This window comes from Cajanus cajan, chromosome 6 (assembly GCF_000230855.2).
Source record: "Cajanus cajan strain Asha chromosome 6, NIPB_CcT2T_4, whole genome shotgun sequence".
NCBI classification, from domain to species: domain Eukaryota; kingdom Viridiplantae; phylum Streptophyta; class Magnoliopsida; order Fabales; family Fabaceae; genus Cajanus; species Cajanus cajan.
The window spans coordinates 6175279-6189876 of record NC_138522.1 but is presented as its reverse complement, the minus strand read 5'-3'; the positions used below and the strand labels follow the sequence as shown (position 1 = coordinate 6189876).

At 28.6% G+C, this 14598-nt stretch overlaps 2 protein-coding genes across 14 annotated transcripts; both read right to left on the bottom strand.

The window, feature by feature from the left end:
• Window positions 1–701: 701 nt before the first annotated feature.
• Window positions 702–5193, bottom strand: LOC109815465 (26S proteasome non-ATPase regulatory subunit 6 homolog). Of its 9 annotated transcripts, none has more exons than XM_083076610.1 (8): window positions 4911–5193; window positions 4752–4836; window positions 2481–2564; window positions 2241–2385; window positions 1933–2137; window positions 1740–1819; window positions 1419–1586; window positions 702–1073 (listed from the first exon to the last, which is right to left on the bottom strand). In XM_083076610.1, the coding sequence occupies exons 1-4, from the start codon at window positions 5038–5040 to the stop codon at window positions 2358–2360; spliced, it is 327 nt and encodes a 108-aa protein (XP_082932736.1). In that variant the 5' UTR covers window positions 5041–5193; the 3' UTR covers window positions 702–1073; window positions 1419–1586; window positions 1740–1819; window positions 1933–2137; window positions 2241–2357. The 9 variants fall into 9 exon arrangements, with proteins under 9 accessions (XP_082932736.1, XP_082932737.1, XP_082932730.1 ...); XM_083076611.1 differs by having other exon boundaries at window positions 1933–2134; window positions 4911–5192; XM_083076604.1 differs by having other exon boundaries at window positions 1698–1819; window positions 2539–2564; window positions 4911–5191.
• A 2636-nt stretch (window positions 5194–7829) lies between these two features.
• On the bottom strand, window positions 7830–10248 carry LOC109815466 (Cysteine proteinases superfamily protein). Of its 5 annotated transcripts, none has more exons than XM_020380195.3 (8): window positions 10088–10242; window positions 9724–9883; window positions 9113–9422; window positions 8861–9028; window positions 8627–8758; window positions 8452–8533; window positions 8255–8365; window positions 7830–8169 (listed from the first exon to the last, which is right to left on the bottom strand). In XM_020380195.3, exons 3-8 carry the CDS (start codon window positions 9343–9345, stop codon window positions 8101–8103), a joined length of 795 nt encoding a protein of 264 aa, XP_020235784.1. In that variant the 5' UTR covers window positions 9346–9422; window positions 9724–9883; window positions 10088–10242; the 3' UTR covers window positions 7830–8100. The 5 variants fall into 5 exon arrangements, with proteins under 5 accessions (XP_020235784.1, XP_029130624.1, XP_020235783.1 ...); XM_029274791.2 differs by having other exon boundaries at window positions 9784–9883; XM_020380194.3 differs by having other exon boundaries at window positions 9724–9886; window positions 10088–10241.
• Window positions 10249–14598: the final 4350 nt, after the last annotated feature.

Here is a 14598-nt window from a genome sequence, read left to right as displayed (position 1 = left end):
TTAAAAAATATCTACACTATCCATCCCTTCTAATTAAATTTTTTAATTTAATTTTAATATATCCAATATAAAAAATTGAAATTATTGTCTATCAATTAAAAATTATCTAAGACAATTTTAAAAATAATTATTATAAAAATCAATAACTTTTTTAATTATTCAATGATTTATTATTAAATGAAATTATGATAATTTATTATTAAATGAAATTATGATAATTTATTAGTAAATGAAATTATGATAATTTGTTATTAAATGATAACGTAAAGTACTTTTATACTCTTGTATACTTGGACTAAATTCTATACTTGTGAGCTTAATTTTAATATATTGTTAACAAAATTTTTAGCGTGTACTATTAACTAGATAGAAATCATTTTAGAAATTATTTTTAAGGTAATTACTTAAAAAAAACTAATTACAGTACATGGATAATGTAGAAAGAAGAGAGAAATTTCTCTTTCAATCATAAATTATCGCATATATAAAAGATAGATTTGTTAAATTTTATAATAATTATTTTAAAAGACATTTGCGGTGATTTATAACTTGACTAAAATTGCAAAAATATTTATAGTGATAGTGCATAAAGTTTAGTTTTTATTGCAAAAGTGAATAATTTATAATTCTTAAAAATATTTTTATGTTAGTCGAGAATATTTCTTTTACCGTATTAAATTAGCTAATAAATATCAATGGAATTTATCACAATTAATTGAACAATAATATTGTAAACTCCTTAATATCATATCCAATTCCCACACATTAAAAAAAAAATGTTGCTGAAGGGTGAGAAGAAATTTTTTTTGTAAACTCCTTATTATCGCAAACCTAGTTTCGATGCTCATCGTATCCGTGTAATCTTTTTGATAGATAAAAAAATTACCAGTCTTTCTGCCTCGCCCCTTACCTCTGTTCAATGAAAACTGTTGTAATTTAGAATCTCAATAAATAACTTTTCAAAGATCAATCACGCGTGATAATTTCTGGATACGGTTCAATAGGAAGACTCCTTGCAACTTTATCAATCTTGCAATGTAGTCCCCCAGATGCAATAAAACGTGATACCTTCCCTGGAAGAAAATCAAAAGTAATGAATGAGTAGCCTCAAACAGGATTCAAAACCTTGCATTAGTCGATAAGGGTTTATTAGATAAATTTCTCCAAAAATATTCATAGGAGAGAAAAATAAGAAGAAAACGTAACATAAATTTCATAAACTAATTTACAGAAACTCTCTCATATTAGTTTCTTCAAAATTTTATTTTTAACTTCACATAAATTAGTTTTATTTTATGGAAGAACTTATTTTGATTTTCCTTCCTATTTTTCTCTTCTAAAAGTACTTTTAGAGAAATTTACCCAAAATGACTCTAAATATCACATCAAAACTGAGTCTATAAAATGTCTTCACTTACAAATCAATGAAATCCACCGTCAATCCAAAGGCTTTTGCCATAGCATCAATTGTCACACTCTTGTAAATTCCAAAAACTGGGAATAGACAACAGTCCTCACCTCCCTCATGTAATATCGGAAATGAGGATGCAAGTAACGGTCCAACATGATTTTCTCCGTTAAACCAGCTGAAATAGATTTCCAAATGAAACAAAACTATTAAAATAGATTCAAACACAGAAATGAACTGTATGCCAACAATTTGCAGACCTGCTGCACATCAGATTCCTTAAACATACCCTAAAACTATATCAAAACAAAAATTCCGGGTGTCTGCTCACCAAATGCTTGAAGAAAGACTGGTATTGACAATCATATAAGGAATTCAGAAAGTCTGAAAGATATGGGATTTTGTCAATCACTGTGACATGGACAAACTAAAGTTAACAGCATGAAATACACATAACATTCGATATGAAGCATAAAGGAAAAAAAGATAAATAGAAAAGGAACTGCATGATAGAATTAAAATACCTTTTGCTTAGAAACTCTATCCAATGATATAATGCTTATCAGAACAGTGTAAAATATAAAGGTGTCATAGGGGAAAAGTTCATAGGTGTAAAGGTTGAAATAGAATCCAAGAACAGATTGGCAGCCTTCTTGAAATTTCAAGTTGACATACAATACAGGCCCTTGAATACTTTCAGCCGATTCTTTCTCTCCCAATCACCACCTTCTTCAAACAAGCGGTCAACACGACACAAAGTTAGAAAACCAAGACTGAACTAAAAAAAAATAGCAGAGGAAAGAACTAGAGTATTTACAATCCAAATTATTACCTTTTAGCCTTCTCAATGCTTTTTGCAATGAGATCAAAATCCATGTAAAAAAAACCAAGCTGCAATGTATAAAACACCATGTCCATTTTCTGGCCAACTGCAACTGTCTTGCTTCTGTCACCTTGAGATGTTCCAAGGCTTTCTCCTGGTTCAAAAGGGACAACATTATAAAAACAATTAGATTGCAGCAGTTGACAGGAAAAGAGCAATAAATTACAATAGGTATATATAACTTGTCACCAATCCAGATAAAAAAACAGGGACTTTGCCAAATGAGCCTCTCGAACTTCACTCTCACCTAAACTTTCCTCGGCATCAGTAATCCTGAAGTAAAGAAACAACATGAAATATTATAGAGTTCATATATTCCAAAACTTGACAATTTTTCAAACATCTCTAGATATCACAAAATGGAAAATACCGTGTTGAATATGATCCATCAGGCCTTTTCATGTTCCTTACTGCATCTAAATTTTTTATGTTTCGGAATTTGGAAGGATGATCTGCCTACTCTAAATTATAAAGTAACAAATTCCATTCAGAAAGTAAAGTAAGCAATCTTGATTGTTGACGAGGAATCAATTGTCAATATTCCGTGTATATATATGCATAGCAAATCATGGATATATTAGAATATCAAACCGTTGATTTTCTCATCAGTGACTGAGATTAAATGCAAAATGCCAGGCGTAAGCTAGGCTAGATCCAATCACAACATATACCATCATTGCCAGTAGGGGTTCTCTTTTGATTTTGAAGTTCCACGTAAAAATTACAAATAAACTATCAATTTAGTCTCCGAAGTATCACCCTCTCTCCTAGATAGCCCTTAAACTAATAAAATTATATAACTAGTTCCTAAAGTATTGAATATCCATCAATTTAGTCCTTGGTTGATCTATTTTACTAACATTGAGAGACTAATTTGATGGATTTTTTAAAATACATGATAGTGTGGAGAAAATATAGACTCTAAAAGGGGGTTGAATAGTGTAAATAAAAAATTTGCACGTCTTCAAGTATGTGAAATGAATGGTCAGTAAGAATAATCAATAAACACAGTGTTTTTATACTGGTTCACCTCAACTATCGAAATTATGTCCAGTTCTTAATCCAATCAAATTGAGTTCCATTAACTTTCAACAAAGTTATAAGTATTATTTTACTAAGTCACTTCTAGTTCAAACAAGTGTTCTTTGACTGATCTCTTCAAGTCATTATTCAAGTATTCTTTTACAAACAAACTTCTTCAGATTCCACCCCTAAAGTATTCTTTTATAGTTAAGAATCCCCAGGCTCTACCCTATAACAATGGTTATAAAGGTATCACAAAGTTGCAGTTGTCGTTTCTTTTAGACATGATTACAACAAATCATTTTTGTACAAGAAAACTCTTAAAAGAAGATATTTTAAGAGAGTTTTTCTATATTTACACTCTTATTCTCTTTTGTGCTTTTTTTTTTAGTTCCATAACTTCTTATGTAGTAGCTTTGAAAGAGATGGCTATTGCAACTTTTTGAGTCTGATGCATAGAATTGCTCCGTCTTACTCCTTCGTCTTATCTTTAAAGAGAAAAAGTATCGTTGGTGCATTAAATGCTTCAATTAATGCCTTTCATTTAAACGTACTCCTTATCTTTGATACATCAAGCTACTTATCAAGGTAGAGTAACAAAGTAGGAATAACAGAAAACAAAGTCAACAGGCAGGCAAGGAGGCAGTTCTTTTTCAGCATCTTTTCCGTGAAATTAGATATCTTTGGCCTTTGTTATGCTATTATTCATGCTTTTATACACTTTTAATAGAATAAGAGTTTCAAGACAACAACTTTCGATTTGTTAAGGTATAAAACATTCATTTAAACATTTAAAATCTTTAGTCACAATAAATAATGATCGTTAAACAACGACTTTTACAACACATTTTCTTACTAAAAAATGTAGTATTTGTTATCATTAAAACTTATAAAATATGAGGGATCTAAAATTGTCTGACTTAACAACTAAACTATATAACATGACTTCTAATACTTTAAGGAGAATTAATTTAATTTTAAGGACTATTTAGAAAGTGATACTCAAACCAAATTGTTGGTTTATTCCAAAAATTACATATCTAAATTGTATAATACATCCCTTGAAGTACAAACTCACAATCATGTTAGTCCTAAACTAAAAAAAAAAAGTGACTGGAATGACAATATTGATATATATTCATGGACTATATATTCAGGAACCATGATGATAGTAAGTAAATTTAATGACTTATTTGACATTCTAAGAACTAAATTGATAATTTCTTAATTTCAGAGACCAATATGACAACATCTTCGAAATTCAGGCACTAAAATGGTGTTCACTCCTAAATGAACATGTCCATCAAGAGATGGGGTATTATTCAATTAACAATTTAGCAATATAGACTCGACTTTTTTTCCTAAATAAATTCATGTATACAAAACCAGGATGACATAGCGCAAACAAGGGAGAATTGAAATCATGAAGAGACTCACTTTTCATTACGCAAGGAATCGAGAAGAGCGCGATCAGGGTCGAAGACGGAACCCGCAATTAGGGTTTCGTAGAAAGGAAGCATATCTATACAGAGAAAAGAAAGAGTTTGGCGAGAGAGAGGGAAAATTGGGAATCGCGGTGAAGAAGTAAGCGCATACCGTGGCGTTTGAGGCGAACCTTGTCGATGTCGGAGACAGGAGGGAGGGTTAGAAGGAAGAGGTTCGTGGCCACCACAAGATGTTCCTCTTGTTGATGTTCTTCTTCATCTTCTTCTTCTTCTGCTTCCATCACTCTCCCCACTACCTAACAAAACTCTTCTCTCAACACTGTACTCTCCCTCTCTTTTTTCTTATGACACCAACCTTTTGACTTGTTTAACAAACCATGACTTTATTATATATAGTTGGACTTTTAATCTATAAAGCATCACTGCGTGTTCGTTTAATTTATTTATTTTTATTAATGTTTAAAATCAATTGTTGCAATAACTAATAACAAAAATTGAATGAAAAATGTTATTTTAATTGTTATTTGAATTTAGAGAATTTAGAAAAGTGTTAGAAATATACTCCTCAAATGAAATTTTATTATCTAAAATTTAATAGCAATTATAAAATTATAGGAGTAATTAAATAAGAAATGAAAGGTATATTTTGTGAGTCAAAATAAGTTTCAACCGATTACAAAGAAAAACTTCAAAAACTATATTTAAGAGTGTTATGTATATATATATATACATATATATATATATATATATATATATATATATATATATAATAGAATATAATATAATATAACCCAATGCTAACTAAAACTTTATTTGATTGAATTTTCAAGTATAATGTAACTTTCATCTTCTATGAAAAGCAATATTATTCAAAGATAGATAGAATCATTCGATATTATTGATTAAATTAAAATAATCACTTACTAATTAATTTATTTGTTTGGTAATATTTAATTATAAATCTAGATTCACTTTTTAAATATTTCATTTAAATTAAAAAAATAAGAAGAAAAATATTTTTTTTCTTATAATCAAAATCAACTATTTCTAAAAAAAATATTTGGAAGGTTTAAATATGTTTTTATATAAATTAAGTGAGTTTTTATTTTTGATCAATTTTTTTTCTTTATTTTATATTCCTCTAAAATTAAAATTTATTATTATTTTTTTTATAATTATTATTATATAACATCGTTAATATGTATTGATCAAAAGGTTAAGTGATTATCTTACTTGATAAGTTTTATTTTATTGTTACACATTTGGTAGTAAATGTTCTTTAAATGGATACCAATAAAAGAAATAGTAGAAAAGTTGAGAATGTTAAGATGAATATGCAATTATATATGAAAAGACAAGATTCAAAATAATTATGTAAGAAATGTTGGTGTACCATGATTGAGGAACAAATAACAAAAATATTATAAGTGGTTTGTACATGTAAAAAAAGTAGGCCATCAAAACCACCAATAAAAGAGTAAATTGCATGAATTTTAGTCCTATGAAAAGAGGGAAAGGGAGACAAAGAAAGATATCGAAAAAGTTGTTAAAAGAGATCTTATAATATTATCTTTGAAGATTTAGAGTATGTTTGACTTGTCGTTTACATACCTAAACAAACATTTTTGAGTCATGAAACATTGTATCCATTTATTTGGATATTCCTATCTGCATTGCGTCCAATTTATTTTTAACTTCAATGTTCGTTTCAATCAAAGCAACATGATTGTTGCTTTTGTTTTGACATTAACACACTTTTACTTTTTGATTGAAATTGTTAATTTTAAATGACTTTCAAGGATGAAATACCCCATAACATGCTATATCAATAGTGATCTCCTAGGCATGCTTGTCATGCAAATATAAATCTATATAAATTGAAAAAAAGCTCCCTATGCAAGCTCTGTGATACGTAATGACAAGAATATATATTTTAACATTATTGTTATGAAAATAATTTAATACTATTTATAATTTATTTATAATATTATCACCATTTTATCATTATCACTAATAATATATAAACAATTCAAAGATACACGAAAAATAATGAAAATAAATAACATTCATATTATAATATAAAATTTATATTCATTTTAGTAATTACACATTTGAAAGTACTTTTAATTATTATCATCTACACAACAGTTTGGTAAAACTACTTTTAAAATAAAAGTATACATAAATAAGTCAAATTAAACCCACTTTTAATAAGTCAAATTAAACCCACTTTTAATTAAACGTAACTCTAGAAAATTAAGTTCAATTCAATTCAACTTTCTAACTATAATCTAAACACAAACTTAATCTTTAACAAACTAAATGATGTTGTTTGATCTATGTAATTGGCTTCACCTAGCGGGATAAGGTTTGTGGTTTTAAGCAGATCTCTGACCTTTCATTTACTATGTCATAATGTTACGCAATTGTGCAAGACTTGAGGTGTAGGATTATGATATCTTTGTATTTGAATTTTTTTACAAAATACTCGACTTTTCTTTATAGTTGTGAAATACAAAAGTAACAAATGATAAATAAAAGATAAGCATATTATAAGATGATGAAAATAAACTCATGGACAAAGAACTGTATGACACGGTAGCATAATTACTGTCTTAGCCACATTACATATGCCACAAAATAGTCAAATATTATTAATGGAGCAACAAAAATCACTTATTACAAACTTTTATTAAAAACATAAGCAAATTATATGATCACATATAATAACTACTAAGTTTTAAATAATATTGCAAATGCTAAACATCCATAAAGTAAAATCGATACAAGCATGTGTATTCAGTTCGGTTTGGTTTAGTTTTCCCAACAAGTGAAAATAGACCCAAACACCAGAAAAGTATGCAATTTTTTTTAATTTTTTTAATCGGTTTACAATTTTTTTTGGATTGGTTTGACAGTTTACAAAAGTTTGGTTCGGTTCTGAAACCCTACTTTGAAGTAATGAAAAATTGATCTTTCACTTTCATGGTTAAGACACGTAGTTTTCATTATCATCAAGAGCATTATCAGTAATATGTTAAACTCTACATTTATGCCAAAATTTATCAACTAAGCTTAACATAATCCTTTCATAATTTGAACAAGATTCAAGTTTAACAACCGTATAAATAGAAGCAAATTAGCGCTACAAAATCAGAACAAAATATAATTCCAATGTAGTTGAATTACATGCATGGAAGAGGGTACTCTTTCTAATATACAAAACTTCTAGGTACCCCTGCCTCCTATAAGAACAAATCACCCCGTTACCAATGCAATATAATCAGTCAACTATAAAATATGTTAGATCTAATCGCTATTCTAGTCAGATTTGGGGACACCTAATTCAGTGAGTCAAGTCTCTCATAAAAACTATCCAAGCAATTGAAGGTAAACCAATCTTTTTTCATCTGCAGCATGTCAATGTCATACAAAACTGAATCAAAGTGCATCCTTTAATAATAATTTTCAAGAACAACAAACAAGGTAACTTACAAAGTAAGGGTACCCCTCCATGCTAAAATTGTCAGGTGCAAGCTCCAAAAACAAATTAATGAAATAGAGGACAAAAAATCCACATTCATTACCATCTCTTTGTTGTGGCACCTACAATGATTTGTTTTCCTTCCATCATTGGATATTTGGTTACACTGGGGATGAAAATCATAGAAAGGGTAGTAATTAGTAATTACCTTGGGCACCAAAAATGGAATTTGAGATACGAGATGCTTAGTCTCAGGCCTGTCCGCTGTTTTATAAATATCTAGTACAAATCTGAAAATGAACATAGAAGCTTGCATATCTTACAAACTGCAACTGGACAATAATGTCTCATGAAAATAAATAGATATTTGAGGAATGAAACACCTTCTAATCTCAGGTTCAAGTCGCCTTGGATTGGCCATTTCAAGAGAATCCAGCAACAACATGCACCGTGACCTGGTAGTTAATTGCAAGCTTTCACCAAAATGGCAGAGGATCAAAAGACTCCAGTGACCCCTACAACATTGGGATTTCAAAGTAAAAGTATTCACTCCATGGATTAACATTTGACACAAACAAATTGGTTTTTCAGCAATAAAGGAAATCGAGTGCATTTACCAGCAGACTATAGGAACAAAAACATATGCCTTTGAGAAGATATGTTCTTTTTTAATCCAAGTCAGCACCTTGTCTTTAGATAAAGCAGTCCTGTAAAGGCTAAACCATAAGCTGTCAAAGTACATAAAGTGTCTCTTCCTATCTTCTGAGCAAATCTTCCATATTTTCCTGTCAGAAAAATTACATTCAGAAACAAGACATCAATTTTCAAATTGCTCCTTTTACATCATAAATCATTAGACCCTAACTCACTTCAAGTAAATATCAAAAACTCCACTGTCTAGCTTTTCCTTGGGTCTAGAAAGCGCTTTCTTGGGTTCAGAAAGCTCTTCATTGGGTTTAGAAAGTGCTTCCTTGGGTCTAGAAAGTGTTTCCTTGCCATGGAATTTTCCCTTTCTCTTTGTTCGCAATCGCCTGGGAACATTGCTCCAATCAAATGGAAATGGTGAAAAACCACTTCCTATCACATCTCTTTGAAGCTTCATTTTCTTTCTCAGACAAGCATAGACTAACTTGTTTCTACATCCTGAGTTGATTTTTCTTTCTTGCTTCACAGAAACCACTGAGAAGAACAATGATAGACAGAATCAAATTCTCCATTTGGTTCTCAAAATATATCGAATATAAAATCACCATGACCTAGACCATACTTGTAAAACCCCAATATCCACAACAAGGTTTTAAAAAATGATTCATGACCACAATTTTTCCACAACTCTTAACATTTTTAGGCTCTCCAACAACGCAATTGCGGATGTATTTCTCTACAATTTCCCACAATGTCAAGAATCGTGACAAAATCACGATTACAACCATAATTTAAAACCTTAATCTTCTAAAAGAAACTAAAACAAGTTACTTACCCCTTCCAAGTGTTCAAATGTAAAGAAAATGCAAACAATCAAGGAAACCTAGAAATTTACAGTCATGGTCTTGCAGCAATTAAGCCAATAGGATCGGTTTAATGGTAAAGGATTAGAGGCAGAGTCCTTAGTTCAAAGTTTGACGTCGTCCGTGTAATTCCTACTAATTAAGAAAATAACAAATACATGATATTGTTTATAAACATTAAACACAAACTAATTATATCTCCTTTACACAAATTTATCGTACAGTGATAATGGCACGAGTCAATTATACTAAAATTCTAGTGTCGTGTACAAAGAGCAACACAATATATGGTAAAATTTGGGGCAAAAAGAAACCCTACGATGACGATGAACTAACCTTGGTTGTCACCTAGCTTGCTAGTGTTCATTTGTGCTGAGGGTAGTTTCTTCTATTTTGGCTATTGTTTTTGTTGATTTTGTTTAGTAGAAGACACTAAACATAATGTGTTGTTCAATGGAGTTGCGACTGTTTGGCTTCAATGGAGTTGTGATGGTTGTAAGGGCATGTACACCTATTTTTTTTTTATTTTTATTTATTTATCAATGTTAAAATAATTTCTGCTCAATAGAAATAAAATGATCATAAATTTGTTCTTTTTTAATTTCAAGATACAAATTATGTCCATAAAAAAATGTTTACCTTTGAAGTTAGCTATACAAAGATTACACTAATAACATGAGAAACATTACTTACACATTTTTTAATACTATATTTAAAAAAATTAATTTAATATATGTAATGCATATGTTAAATATTATTATATATAAGGAGAAATTCATTTATTTTAAGAGTAAATTTATTTAGATTTATTTTGTTTGATAACTAATTTTATAATAAATTTTAATGATCCAACCGTTGAATTTAAAGTTTTTAATACATATATCAAATTTGCAAATTTTTTAAAAAATTAAAAATTATTTGATACTTCGTTTCATTATTTTAAATTGACAGATAATTATAAAATTATTTTATATGTTGATTTAAATTAATGGAACGGAGTATCAAATATTTTTAATTTTTTTTTAAATTTACAGATTTGATCTATGTATTAAGAACTTTAAATTTAACGATTGGATTGTTAAAATTTAATATAAAACATGAATTATTGAACAAAATAAGTTTAAGTTTAGGGTTTTGGCTAAACTTACTCCTAGGAGGTGTTTGGTATTCTTAGGAATTACAAAACCTGGGAATCATGATTTTTTGGTTAAAATATGTTTGCTTACTCATAAAAGTTCTTTGGAATATTCATATATGATTTTCGAGAATTAAAACTTTTCATGTTTAGTTACAATAATATATTCTTGGATTTATAAATATTTTTTTACAAAAATATCCCTAATGAAAATAAACTCATTATATATTTATTTACTTAAATCTTGTTACAAATATAATATTAAATTATTTTAAAAAGATGAAAATTTATTAAAATTATTTAAATACAAAATTCTACGACAAAAATAAAAATGCTACATTATAATTAAAAAGAATAAAAATATATTTTTATTTCATCCAAATAAAAAAAATATAAAAAAAGTGTTAACAAATATTATTAAAATATAGAAAAAAAAATAGATTTTAATAATACTATTATAATTGATAATATCAAGAAATAATGAGATACAAAAAAGAGAAATAGAGATATGAGAGGGAGAAAGAAGGGAGGGGAGAGTAAGGTGGAGAGGGAGAGAGAAGGGAGGAGAGAGTGAGGGGGAGAGGGAGAGAGAAAGAGGGGGAGTTGGAGTGAGAAAGACAAAGACAAAGAACGAGAGCGAGAAAGAGAAATAAAAATAGAATAAGAGAGACAAAGATAGAGAGAGAGAGGGAGAAAGGAAAAGAAAGGGAGAGTGAGAGTGAGAGAGAGAAAGAAAAACAAAAAGAGAGGGAGAAAAAGAAATAGAAGGAGAGATATTTTTTTTTATTTTAAAAAAGATACTATGATTTTCTTATATACATAAAACATTTTCTCTAACTTAGAAAAGTTAGATTTCTACCTTATAAAAATATTTTTGTGAGAAAGTGGGATAAAAATACCAGACAACTATATTCTTGAGAATCATTCAAATAACTACCAAACATAAAAAATTAAGATTCTCACTTTAAGATTTTCAATAATGTATAAACATTTCGCATATCAAACGCCCTTTAGAATAAACGAATCTCTCCTCAATATATATGTTTGATATTTAGTTTTATTAATTCAAATCAATATAGAAAATGATTTTAAGATTATCCGTCAATTTGAATAAATGAAACGAAATATCAAATATTTTTCAAAATTTTTAAAAATTTGTAAACTTGATCTATGTATTAAGAACTTTAAATTCAATGATTGGATCATTAAAATTTGATATAGAATATGAGTTATTGAATAATGTAACTGAGTAAGTATAAATAGACTTTAAGTAAATAGATCCATTTTCTCTTTATATATATTAATATATATATATATATTTATATATATGTGTTAATCATCTATACACTGTCAGAGTAAAGTTTTTTTATATTGACAACCAATTATATCTTTTAATTGTGTCATGTCACTATAAACACATTTATTTTTAACAGTGACATGACACAAAGATATAATTGGTTGCCAAGTCTCTCTCTATATATATATATATTAAAAGAGTTAATTATGCAATGACAGTCTTAAAGTGATTTTTTTTATTTAAATCACTCTAGATTATAAAGTGACACTTTTGATCAAAGATATGTTGAAAAGAGCAGATTTTATCCTTTTCTAAAATAAGATTGACTTAATTCTTTGTATTTAGCTTATTATTGTATCACTAATGGGTTACGACAATCAATCATATTTTATAGAATCTGTTAATATGCATTATAGAATATGTAATGTATGATAAATATGTATAATTAAGGAAAAAAACCATTAAATCGAGTTTATAAATTCTGCATAATTATAACAGAATCCCTATTTTGTATGACTTGTACCTCGATAATTTCTTTGTAGCATCAACATTCATAATGGGATCTTCTTTGTTTCATGACTACTGAGATTTGAGACAATCTGGGAATAGACATTCAGCTAGTTGTATATGACTTTGAGCTCTCCAACATTGTACATTCGTAAATTTGTGAAGTACTACTGTGAGACAAAACAATGTCATTACTTTTTCAATATATTATACTTTTTGGTACGTCTATTTGATGAAAATGATGCAAAAGCTACTATATTTTGCTTTCACAGACAAGTGCAACTAATAAACAGACCGTACATCCTCTCTTTGATAGTGTAAAAAGTTGGATGTACATAAATTCTAATTTGAGGATTGACCCAGTTTTGCTTGACTTCAGTTAAGTACTATAGATTGCTTCCATAATCCCATACAACCATTATAACAAAGAATTAATATATTATGACAGAGACCAATATAATCCAATTTCTTAGAAGTCTTGATGATGGAAACATTAAGATATTGTTTTCGATAAATTTCGTTAAGTAGATTCTTTACATTCAAGTATCAATTCATTAGTTTTAAACTTAAATATGTTTCAGATAAATATATATATGTTTAATCACTGAATTATAATTTCTATGCATTTCAATCAAAAGAAATCATATCACTATAAATTGTAACTAGATTGAATAAAAGTAAAATATATTACATTAAAAGAAAAGAAAAATGATATAAAAATACATACACACATTCTTCAAAATCAAAAGTCATTGATGAAAGTAGGTAAAAACATATATAAGTTTGTGTAAAGTGTTTTAGACCTTCAACAAAGATTTCAATTTGAGTATTTAAAGAAAAAATTTACTATAATTAGTAAATATGGACGATATATGTATATAACTAAATAACTTCTAAAAATTGTCATGACTACTTGAACTTCTAAATTTTCGATCTAATTGAAAATTTTGACTATCACCCTACATTTCTGGACTCTTCCTTTCTGATTTCTTCGACTAGTTTCTTCAAATCTTCTTTTTAGTAGGTCAACGGAAATTATAGATAACACGTACACAAAATATCACTGTTTAAAGAGCATTGACTGGTGGAATTACTCTCAATGTGCTTGGATTAGTAAATTGAGTCCTCTAATACAAGGATAAAATAAGTTTATCAATAAACTTCAAAATTGTGACTATTTCACCTTAGATAGGAACAAACACCAAATGAAAACCTCTACATGGATCATCATAATATTAAGTGTTGCGGAAACGTCTAGCAAATTTTAAACCAAAAGCAAAACAAGAAAGAAAGAACACCAAGAATTTAACGAGGTTCAGCCAATTATGCCTACTTCCTCGGACACTACTAAGTATATTTCACTAAGAAATATTACAATAGAGAGAGAAGAGAAAACTACAAGCCTTAGAAGTTACAAATGAACTTGTAGTTGAGATAATCTCAAAGTGAAGGGAAGGGTTTCTATATATAGAACCTAAGGCACTACACATTCCCAAACCTATCCAATGTGGGACTAATTTGGCCACATCAAAAAAAACTTATTCGATGTGGGACTAAATTTGCCACACCATATTCAACAAATCTCCACCTTGGCAAATTTCATATTTTCAAATCTCTCATCTTTGATAGTGTCTACCAATGCAGTCTTCAAATTTTGATAATATTAATCAAGTCCAAACAGTGTTGGAACTTGATTGAATCTACTACCTTTGTCAACATATCAGCTGGATTCTCTGTGGTCCTTATCTTCTGGATAGCCACTCCACCTTCTTCGATAATCTCTCTTATGAAGTGGTAACGAACATCAATATGCTTCGTCCTTGCATGGTAAGTTTGATTCTTTGCCAACATGATTGCACTTTGACTATCACAATGCACCTTCACATGCTTTTGTAGAATTCCTAATTC

What these genes read in the sequence shown, in the direction of transcription:
- LOC109815465 (XM_083076604.1), bottom strand. Translation starts at nt 5,040, where the DNA reads ATGGAAGCAGAAGAAGAAGAAGATGAAGAAGAACATCAACAAGAGGAA. An exon ending in GGTTCGCCTCAAACGCCACG is followed by an intron (nt 4,837 to 4,910) that starts GTATGCGCTTAC and finishes TTCTCTGTATAG; the next exon opens with ATATGCTTCCTTTCTACGAA. An exon ending in TGATGCCGAGGAAAGTTTAG is followed by an intron (nt 2,386 to 2,538) that starts GTGAGAGTGAAG and finishes CTTTTGAACCAG; the next exon opens with GAGAAAGCCTTGGAACATCT.
- LOC109815466 (XM_020380193.3), bottom strand. Translation starts at nt 10,118, where the DNA reads ATGAACACTAGCAAGCTAGGTGACAACCAAG. An exon ending in CAAGCTAGGTGACAACCAAG is followed by an intron (nt 9,423 to 10,087) that starts GTTAGTTCATCG and finishes TGTTCTTCTCAG; the next exon opens with TGGTTTCTGTGAAGCAAGAA. An exon ending in GTTTTTGATATTTACTTGAA is followed by an intron (nt 9,029 to 9,112) that starts GTGAGTTAGGGT and finishes TTTTTCTGACAG; the next exon opens with GAAAATATGGAAGATTTGCT.